The sequence below is a fragment of the Colias eurytheme genome, chromosome 15, assembly GCF_061535395.1.
Source record: "Colias eurytheme isolate Ceu_HAF_F1 chromosome 15, ilColEury1 Martin Lab GWU primary, whole genome shotgun sequence".
NCBI lineage: Eukaryota > Metazoa > Arthropoda > Insecta > Lepidoptera > Pieridae > Colias > Colias eurytheme.
Window position 1 is genome coordinate 5,724,179 of NC_142994.1, and position 11,584 is coordinate 5,735,762.

Below are 11,584 nucleotides of genomic sequence, written 5' to 3' on the forward strand. Positions count from 1 at the left end.
ACTTAGGGTGACCATGAATTTTGTTTGACTTTGCACCATCTTACACACACAATTTTACGTATACTACGTTTTAGTTTATGTTTTTCATACATTAAATTAGGTAGCGTATCATCAACATTATAATATAATATAATGTAAATGTATTATGTACAGTTTACTGGACATTTACCCACTCGCTTTTCAAGAAATTTGCCCCTTATTTTGTTGAGCCGTGGTCACTTAGTTAGAAAAAGACAAGTTAGAACGAAAAATGCTTTCACTCGGACTTATTTTGGCGCCTTGCGTGGTTCAAAATCTAGTTAATAGTATAATGTCTTTGGGGCAAAACGACAGTTCTTTTTGTCTGTTAAAATTTCTATCATAACTATATATCAAAACAAAGTAATAGAAATAATGTATATTTAATTTATTCAAATGATTAGTTGTAATCTTGCTTGTAATGGAATGGATGGCATTAAAACCACACGGATAAGTTTTGTTAAATTAATGGCAACATTAGTAAAATAATTCGGCCAATAGCCTAGTATTCAATTAGCAATTTATTTTATGAAACCACTAAAACGACAGCAAAAGTTGCTGTCAAAAATGTTGATGGACATTGGACATGTTATTTTACTGTCATGCAGTGTGAAACATAAATAAAGCGTATTCGTTTTAAATAAATCATGACTTAATACTCAAGCCTAAAATGTTAAAATTAATTAATATACTTAGAAAAGTAACTGGAACTCACATATTTTATTTTTATTAATCACATTATGGATGGTTTAATTCACGCGGCATTGGAAGCAGAGGCAAGTAGTACTTATTATTTTTTAATTAGTTTTGAGGATATTTTGTAAAATTTACTTGAAAATTCGTAAATTAATAATAATATTTGTTACAGGTTATACTTAATCGGGCTAAACATGTGAATTCAAACCTAATGCATTTTGACAGTGGTGTCTCAGAACATAAAATGACTTGGACCCATGAAAAAATGCATCTAGCAGAATCTGTTGATGATACCAGAATGAAGTTTCAACGTAGCGCCAGTAGCTCGTCGACAAAAACAAGTGAAAAGTTTGATTTATTTAAAAAACTTCATGAATTGTACAATGATTTGAGCAGAGATGAATTATCCCAAGCAAGCTATGTAAGTTCTTAAAAGTTGTTATAATCAAGATAATACACAAATATTTTATTTATAATTTTTAATTCATGAAAGTAGTATGCTTTATTATGTATGGGATAGTAAGTATCATTTTCCTTCCATGCTAGATAATGTTAGAAAATTGTTATTTTCAACCCTATTTAAAGGAGTAGAACACTTCCTGGGCACAGGAGATTATATAATCAAGAAATCTAGGATTGAAATCCTTTTAGAGATTATTCAAGGAATAAATATTGGCCCATTAAGATGCAGAGGGTTGTGCTGGGGGTTGTGAGGGAGATATTATACATGTGTAGCCAAGATGATAATATAAAATTATTTAAAAATAATAAACCATGTTTTTTTGTAATTAATAATTATTTAATCATAATTACACTTTAAAAGTAAAAAAAGTATAAAAATATTTTAGGAGGAAAATTAATATGCCTAAGTCTTTATTGTCATAAATATGTTCTAATTACAGCAAGGGCTTAAAACTACATCATATTTACTAGAAAAGTTATTGGCTACATACAATCTTAATACCTTAATAATTAATTTGTATCCTGGTAATAAGGGTTACTCATTATCTCTTAAAGTCAATGGAAATACACAGTGTCTTCAACCACCTGATGGAAATGTGAGTAGAAAGCCTTCCCTAACAACATTATTATATTTTTGAACATTATTAAATGATTAATTTGTTATTGTACTTATTTTAACCCAGTTGGTCCAAACTGTTCAATATTTTTTTCTTACCTTCTATAGTTCCTTCTATAAGTAATCATTACCTTTATAATAATTTTACCTCCTAACTTGTATTAAATATTTTTCATCAAATAAGTTTTATAATAAATCTACATTTCATATAACTATTATAATAAATCTTGAATTTTAATATAAATTGAAAAACCTAAATCATTTTGATATATCTTCAGGGATCAACCAGTCAGGATGAGACCCTCATAGAGACTCCAAGATGGCCTTATGAGGAGGAAGAGCTCTTAAGTTATATAGACAATGAAGAACTGCCTGTGGTGCTATTGGATCTATTGGAATCAGAACACTCTTGCTTATTTTATTCAGGATGTATTATTGCTCAAGTTAGAGACTACAGACAGGCATATCCAAGTTTTATGTGTGATACTCATCATGTTTTATTAAGGCCCACCAATCAGGTATATAATAAATGGAAAAGTTATCATCAGTGTACAAGTTTATTATCATAACACATTTAATTCATGATATAATTCTTTTTTTTTTAGTTTTTTGGCATGATCAAATCTTTTGATAGTAATCTTTCTTAATTTTAAGTTATAATTATCTATGTATGTGTTAAAATTATGATACAATATTGTAAAAAATATTTCTTAAATAAAAAAAAGATGTGTGGCACTCGGGGACTGCCGCGGTAAAGCTATTGCATGCTATGCCTTCAAGCCACACTTCCATGCCCGTCGGAGTGGGGAGCGTGAGGTTTTTTCGTTACGGAATTTCTGGATTCGGTCCCCGCGCTCAAGGCCCGCGATAGAAGCTATGCAATAGCTTAAAAAAAACTTTCAATATTTTTTATCCATAAACTCATACATTTTTTGTAAATTTCAGAGTATAATAACAGATGCAATGTGCATTGGGAGTCGATGTGGATGGGCAGGGGAGGAACGCAGTGCATTAGAGGCAGTTGAGGCAGCATTAGTTCATGCGGCTGCCCCACCTCTGTGCCTTGAACCTAGACCTGCAGTGGGATTGTTAGCCGCTCGGTTGCATGCTGCTCCACGATTATTTAATACACCTCGGATACGGCGACAGGCGAAACGATTTTCACAGGTTTCTTTTCTTTACCAACCATGTAAATGTGAAAAAAACTATCTGCAAGGTATTGGTTTTTATAAAAACGGTGTTATATTAACAGGTGGCTGTGAATAGAAAGAGGAAATTAGACCAGTTTACACATTATCATGGTTTAGAATTATTGGAATTAATACATCGACAGAGGGCGAAAAATAGTAGACAGTCAGTACCTCATACGCGACTTACGTCGAAATATCCGAAAAAACCACCAGAGGTGATTATTTTATTACAAGCAAAAGTAATCATACGTAATTAAGAATTTTATTAATTTGTAGTGATGTTTGTTTAACAGGTGTTCAAACCAATTGAACCGCCAAAAATGGAGCCATTACCTTTAGCTTTACCCTCGGAACCAAGTGGACCATTACGGCTGGCTCGAGCGTATGAGCGCCCGAGGCCTACACCCGACTGCCAACCTCAATTAGTTGAGGAATACATTTTGGAAACAGAGAAAACTTCACCGCATGCTGGAGCTGGTTTCTTCCACATAAAATTGAGTATATTACAGAGGCCATCAGATCAGGAATTCTTAGGGGAATTATATGTAGATAGAGACCATGTAGAAGGTGAACGGAATGGCGCCGCTTGTCGATTTACTTTAGGTATGAATATTCATATTCCCTTCAATATTATTAATTATAATTTCTATTCACAAAGTTAGTAACAAAATGATTGATGTTGCAGTGATTTATTAATTTAATGTAATGTACTTTAAGGTTCACGGTTACAAGCGAATAAGTATATACAACAGTTCACCGAGATATTCACAGAGGAAGGTCGAAAGTCTGTTCGGATAAAGCACATAGTACCTGGTCAATTACCAAGAGTATCATTTACTGGTGGCATGAGAGAAATTGTGAGTTTCATTATAATATACTTAGATAAGTAACTGGAATCTGTAATATTTTATTGGAGTGTGACAAGAAATTGAAAATATAAACAAAGAAATCAAATAAAGAGTTGTTGATGTAGTGTAATTAGCTTACAATGTACTAATAATTGTTAAAAAAAATCAATTCCTTCTGTTATTATCTCTCTTTAGTAGAAACAGTTAAGAGTTGAACCTAAATTTTATTCTATATTCATTTGCATGACGATATATAAATCTATGTGTTACATCATAAAATTTATATAGTACAATGATTGTCCATCAATTAGATTCATCCATTGTCACTGAGCATCAATGACTCATTCAGTGCATGTTTCAATATATTCTGGTTTACATTTTGATAGTTGCATGTAAGGCTGTTGCATGTTGTATTTACCTGAACTAGCCAAATAGAAACAATGAATACAAATACATGCTCTCATTGATTTACTAATTAATTTAACTAGACGATGTTTGTTGGTCTACTTGACTTTTATTAAATAAAAAGATGGCTAATTTGTAGTAGCATTGTGCATTTAGTAAATTTATTTTCTAATGTGTCATGGGTTTCAATAAAAAATGTGTATCATCACATACAACAAGAAATCTAAGGCATAAGTATTTAAAATTTTGTAGAATAATTGTAAATAAATTTATATTACAGCAACAAGGACAGCATTTATTGTTGCAGCAGAGGGCAGCGGCTGCCAGTAATTCTACTGTTCAAACGCATGCCACCACCGTTCCTGTTGTGTAAGAATTTAAACCATTTGTCTAATAACTAATTAATCTTATAATAGTTTATATTTATAATTAATAATGCTTTCATTTATTTTATCATGCTTCTCGAATAATTTGTACAATTTTAATTTAATTTACTTCCTAATATTTAATTGATTACAATTTACAATATACATATAATTTTTTAAGTAATGTTTAATGTAATATTATAATCTAGCCAATATTCAATGTAACATAATATCATAAATAAATTTTCAGGACGTCAGCAATAGCTACACCAACTGCTCATCCAAATACCAGGCAACTGCCTATATTGGTGAGTATTCAGAGTATCCTACTTCCTATCCTATCCTACTATTATTTATATATATTTTTTTATAATATAAATGCGAGTTTGTGAGGATGTGTGTGTGTTTGTTACTCTTTCACGCAAATACTACTGAACCGATTACAATGAAATTTAGCACACATATAGAGGGTAACTTGGATTAACACATTTTATCCCGGAAATTCCGCGGGAACGGGAACTATGCGAGTTTTTCTTTGAAATTTTTAATATCAATTTTATAACACAATATTCACATAATATTATTTGTGTACCTCATATATCTTAAATGAATAATTATGTATTTACTCAACAATTTTGTGTAACAAGTTTAACAAGTGTAACAAGTGTGGAAAATAAAACAACCATATATTTTGGCATATTTTATTAATACAAATAACAATTTTAATATCAAACTTAAAATATGCACCATTTTTCAGCAAGCGCAACTGCAGCAAGTTGCCACCGTTGGTACGGTCGGTGGAGTGACCGCGGTCGGCACGGTCGTGGGTACGGTTGGCAATGTGGCCAATGTTGCCAATGTTGGCACGGTCGTCGGAACCGTTGGCAACGTCGCCAACGTGGCTAACGTGGGTAATGTGGCCAACGTGGGTAACGTACCCAATGTTGGCACGGTTGTGGGTACGGTCGGCAATGTAACTACAGTGCCGGCTGTGGCCAGCGTTCCTGCGGTTGCGGGCGTTGTTGAGTCAGCACTCAAACAGCAACCTTCGCCCACACCACGGCTGTCTCCGCAAGTAAGTATAAAAAAAAATGTATGCGTGTACTAGAGTACACACGTAAGAAGTGAAACTTCTTCATGACCTAAAAATGTCACGAGTATGGCGTAACGCAAAAATGTCACGCGTACGGCGTAACGCAAAAATGTCACGCGTACGGCGTAACGCAAAAATGTCACGCGAACGGCGTTACGCAAAAATGTTACACTAAATTTTTGTCCAACCCCGATAAAGAAGTTTCACTTCAATAAATTATTTTTGTAGTATTTTAATCATTTTGTTTTTTTTCCTATATTTGAAATGGATTATAAATACAACTTGAATTGTTACTATTTCATTCAATCATTTTTTGTTTGTGTGTTCTACAGGTTCACGATATTCATTCGACGCAGGCGTCCACAAATCAGCTGTTGGCTCAACAATTAACGAATCCTCCGCAACCGCTCAATCCACAAAAAATGCAGTCGGCGATAATTCACATACAACATCCCTTGATGTCTTCTGCTGGCACATCACAAGTAAGATCAACTGAATTTACCATGAATAAAGATTTTCGTACCAAATATGTTTGTAAATGAAGTTGTGTTTCTTTTGAGTTCAGTTTTTTGTGTCTTAATATCCAAAATTATTTGGTACAGGTACAGACTATTCAATATACGAGTGCAACGACTACGCAGCAAAAGACAACAGTTACAAAACCGAGGTCGACAAATCCAGCGATCAGCGCTCTCGTCACCAGTCTTATGAATTCAGCGCAGCAGTTCCAGCAAGGTGAGTATAATTATTGTGAAAATGTTCGCCGGTTCTTTAATGATACTGTTTCATCATTAATTTTCAAAATGGATAATGAAAAGTATATAGTGAGCATTAAAATAGTATTATATCTATATACAATTAAACAAGGAATAATGTTCAGTAAGTATTTACAGCCCTATGTGTATGATAATAAAGTAAAAATTCCATTGCAGCTGCAAACCAAAACGCGGCAAAGTCAGTGGCGAGTACAGCTAGCAGTAACGCTACGATATTGAACTTGCTCAATAGCGCGCCCGCAGCAATGACGCACGTGACGTCATCAGCGGATAACTCTCTCGAGCACAAGCTGCTAACTCGAACGGTGTCCATTGCGGGCGCGAGGCTCATTGCCGCAACAACTGCGTCGCACACGCTGCCTACGTATACCCAGCAGGTAATGTAATGCAAATACTTCTCAATCCTTTTTATATAAGTTAGTAGGAGATAGGAGTTCATAGAAATTTATGAGTATAAAGCCAATTATTATCAATCCAAATTGTATGTTTTAACGATAAATCTCTGGCATTTTTGTTAACAAACAATCCTCTGAAGTGTAATACACAAAAGTTTGAAATTTCTTACATCCTCAATGACCATAAGCAGTCTAGTCCAGCTATTATTATTTACCTATATTTATGGTATGAAAAATTCCAGGTTATGAGTGCATACACTCGAGACGGGGAATCAACGAATGTATCTAGTAGTGAGAGTGCGCTATTGGAGCGTTTGATGGGCGGTGAAGAGACTGCGACTGCGCAGGCGCATCAGCAGCAAGCGCAACCGCAGCCGCAACCGCAGCAGCAAACCGCGCAACCTGTGTGTCACTTACAGGTAACATTTTGCACCTTATAATAAAAAAAATAAATCAATTTGAAATGAAAATTTATCAACCATTACAAGTTTCTTGCATTTTGAATCCTAAATAACTAGGAATAAATATCATTATTGTAAATCATACTTGTGATACATGGATCTATGGCCAAAAAGGAAATTAATTGGTGGAAACAATTTATGTTGATAATAAAAAATAAATTGTGTCGGTCGTGAAGGGGAAACCTAATGTCAATAATATATGTAATACAAAATTTTAAACCTTTTAGAAAGTCTTTCCTATTCGTTTTATTTTCATCTATTATATTTTTATCAAAAAAAAAAATATCAATTTGTTTATAATTTCATTATTTCTCCTGCAGGGTGTGAGCCTGACATCGCTGCAGACGCTACAGGGGTTACAAGGGCTGCAGGGGTTACCGGGGCTGGCAGGGTTACAGGGTGTTCAGAACGTGCAAGTGCAAATCCCGGGGTTAGCGGCACCTATATCATTGTCTTTGAATGTGTCTGGTGCACCAAGTAGTTTGTTTGTGTCGGTGCCGCCGACTACTTCTGTGGTGCTTGCTAACCAGCCTTCTGTGCTCAGTTTGCCTATTGGTAAGTAGAAGTAGTATTTAGAGGTGTTTTAAATGTGACATATTTTAAGGCTTTCTATTAACTTAGTTGTATTATGTGAAGCATTATTGATATGGTGAAAATTTGTCGTTAAAATTGAAAATTTTAATTTAGTTTTTTAAATACCTTATTTGAATCTCTAATATATTATCGAATAGCTATTATCATTTATATGTTATTTTATGTCCATTTTTGTATCCATTATTACGAAAATATTGAAAAAGTCGTGGATTTGGCATTCACAAAATTCTTTGGCACCTTATAAATTTTACTTTATTGTGTCATTTAAATCAACGGATTTACAATTTCGCTTAAAATGTGTTCACGGTGAATCTTGTCGTCACACGATGGCCTTACGAAATTTATTTCAATCGTGCAAACGACCATGAACCTTCTTTAAATTGTGTGATGGCTTAATTTTGTCTGTAACGTAACCTAACGTATACCTATATAAATGTACTGATTCGCACGCTGTTTTATTGAACTTTAGCTATTGTGATTCTATTTGGTCACTTTACTAAATGAAATAACAAATAAAAAAATAACAACAAGAATGGCAATTCAATTTTTATTTTTTTCTGCATTCAAATTTCAAACCACAAACCATATCTGAGATTGTTCAATTCATCAAATAAAATAAAAGTTTCCAAAACAACTAAAATGCCAATTTTATTGTTTTCAGAAATACCAGTAAGGGCCGATTTTTCAATGCTTGGATAAAACTTATCCGTCCAATAAAGTATTACACGATAATATTAAAATGTCACGTAAACTGTCAAATACGGGCAATTAGATTACGTTTTTAAAATGGTAGTTTTATACATTATTCGACGAATAAGTATTAACCAAGGATTGAAATATGATCCCTAAGAAATGTTAGTATAATTATAATAATCCTCCATAATATGGTTGCAGCGCAACTGATGTCAGCGGGCGTGAAGGGCGGCGTGCGCGGCGGCACGGTGCAGGTGGTGCGCGGCGCGCGCCCCGCCCGCCTCGCGCGCCCCGCCCCGCGCGCCGCGCTGCAGCCCGCCGGTGAGACCATCTTTATATGAAAACCTTTATCATTTGGAATATTCAACGGAATGGATTTATGTGATTGTATATCTACTATATAAAAATAAGTCAGGTTTTCCTTCCTGACGCTATAACTCCAGAACGCACTAACCGATTTCCACGGTTTTGCATTCGTTGGAAAGGTCTCGGGCTCCGTGAGGTTTATAGCAAAGAAAAGGTGTCTCTGGTGGCGAAACGGAGTTCGCGGGGTTTGCTAGTAAATTATAATAAAGTCGCTTCTCTCAGTCTCTTTGCCCTATCTTTATACAGTATAATTGCCGGAGCGTAACTTGACCACTTTTTAGTGTAGTGGGGGAAGCGCATATAAAAATGTAATAAAACTTGATGCGAACTTTAACAAGAAGTTTGCCGGGCGCTATCCTTTGATTATTATTCTTTTGGGTGCGTGTGTGTTTTTAGATCAAGTATATACTTCAACTTTCCTCTTCTCATTTGTTGGGATGTATTGGTATTTTTGGAAGGATTTTGCAATTCTTCCAAGGTGTTGTTTGTACCTATTGCAAATTTCATCAAAATTGTTTTAACGGTTTATGCGTTACTTCGACTTCGAACTTGAATAAAAAATTATATAGAATGGTTAACATTTCTTTTGATTAAAATATTTTGTATTTTCGTTCCCAGGTACTGCTCAATTCATCACTCAGCCCCAAACGCAAACGCTGAACGCGCACCAGGTGAGGCGGAAATCGAATCCGGACAGTTCATAGTAAAGACTTTATGTACACCACACTGCCGTTAGTTAAATTGTAAATAAGTGCAAGTAGATGAAATTTATTTAAGGTGACAGTGATGAGTGTATCCGTGCAATATGCGAATAGCCAATCGATGGAATCTAAACATTGAACTTATTTATGCCAGATGTTCAACTATTGTAAATTTATACGTACTATTTTAAAAATCGCCGAATGAGACTGACGAATTCATTTTGTTACAATAAATATCTCCAATATATAAAATAATAAAATAAAATGATAATTTTTAATCGTGCAAACGCAATATTTTATATACAAAGTTATCGTGTATATTTTTATGTCACAAACGTTATGTATGGGGTTTGAATGCGCATTAGTTTTTGCTTGATCATGACATGGATGTGGTTTAAATTATAAGTAAAACACCGTTCAATTACTTAACCAATTTTCTGCGTATTAAGGTTCAAATTAATTACTTTGATCCTTCATTTAAATAGCCATCTTTCTTTGCCTAGAAGCTTCCTAAAGTAAATCAGAACGAGGCATTGAATTCTTTTTTAATTTTTATTTTATTAACGAGGGTTTGATCAAACAATTGAATTTGATAGGCCGATGGATAAATTGCAATACATATATAAATTATGGTAATTAATTAAAGTAATCATGTATTTGAAAAATTTGAAAATATTTATTGCACGATTTTTTAAATCTTTTAATTAATTGCATGAAATTAGTGTTAATAATGATTTTAATTGTATTATTTTAATAATTTTTGCACGTAGGGTACGCGTATTCGTAATTTGAACCTTATTACGTAGTTCGATAAGGCAATATTCGAACAGCAATATATACTTCTTGATCTAGCAGGGTGCATACACTGGGTTGTTACAGTTTCCTCTATGCTAGCAAACAATATAGTAAATAATAATGCTGTTAAATACGATAAAAGCCTTATTCGATAGTAGTGTAGATGGCACCACATGGGTATTTTTATATGTATCCAGAAAATGCATGCCTGAAACGTCAATAATCCACGTCGTTTACAACGTAAAGTGGTATGAACAATCAACGAATTAATTAAGTAGTAGGTGAATTATGTATAGGAAATATCAATCAGGTCGCTATATTTTCCTTTTATATATTCCTTGTTCTTCTAGTCTTATAACTTGTTTGTACCACTGCTTACTAAAATTTTCAATTATAACTAACCCCATATGAAACATCCTATGCTTACTACTGCCCAAATAAGAGACTAGTGTATTGATTAAGGTTATATATTTACGAATAAGGAGAATTTGTTCCTTGTTGTTCGTTTAAATCTATTGGTTTTCTCATACAGTGATTTCTATAAATCGTATTACCTAGAGTTTCTTCCTAAGGGAAGGATGAGTCAATTGTACTTAAAACGAAATTAAACCTGCTTTTGTTTCACATTGTAAAATCAGTATTATGGGCCAGTTCCAAGAAAAATTAATTCGTAATTAACCATTGAAGAAAGTACAAGAAACGTATACCTGTGTATTGTAAAAATTGTAAATTTGTATTATAATTGTTGTCGCGTTACATCACAATGAAATTAAAATAATGTTATATACAGTGAAACCTGGTTAAGTGAGACATCAAGGGACCTGCAATGTAGTTTCACTTATAGAGGTATTCCACTTACCCAGTGTCTCAGATATACAGGTAGGTATAAATAAATATCTGTCTCATTTACAGAGGGGTGATAACGATCGTAGCTTTCGTTTTGACATTTTTCAAATAAACATCTGTATGATAGTAAAGCGAAACTAAAACTGAAGGTAATTGAAGCTCAAAATTTGTACTTACGTACTTGGAATTACGTGTGGAATTTGTGGGTTGAATAAGAATGAGTAAACATACAATGATATCTCAGTTACAGAGGTTTATGCATAT

General features: G+C 33.8%; 1 protein-coding gene across 1 annotated transcript; it reads left to right on the forward strand.

Annotated features, from left to right (window-relative positions):
- The first annotated feature begins 603 nt into the window (after window positions 1-603).
- Window positions 604-11,255, forward strand: Spt20 (transcription factor Spt20 homolog). The gene is made up of 18 exons (XM_090110186.1): window positions 604-794; window positions 887-1,135; window positions 1,617-1,772; window positions 2,071-2,310; window positions 2,738-2,959; window positions 3,045-3,197; window positions 3,276-3,585; window positions 3,700-3,839; window positions 4,516-4,604; window positions 4,851-4,908; window positions 5,358-5,675; window positions 6,026-6,175; window positions 6,296-6,428; window positions 6,626-6,846; window positions 7,107-7,283; window positions 7,646-7,880; window positions 8,814-8,933; window positions 9,597-11,255. The coding sequence occupies exons 1-18, from the start codon at window positions 759-761 to the stop codon at window positions 9,680-9,682; spliced, it is 3,093 nt and encodes a 1,030-aa protein (XP_089966312.1). The 5' UTR covers window positions 604-758; the 3' UTR covers window positions 9,683-11,255.
- Window positions 11,256-11,584: the final 329 nt, after the last annotated feature.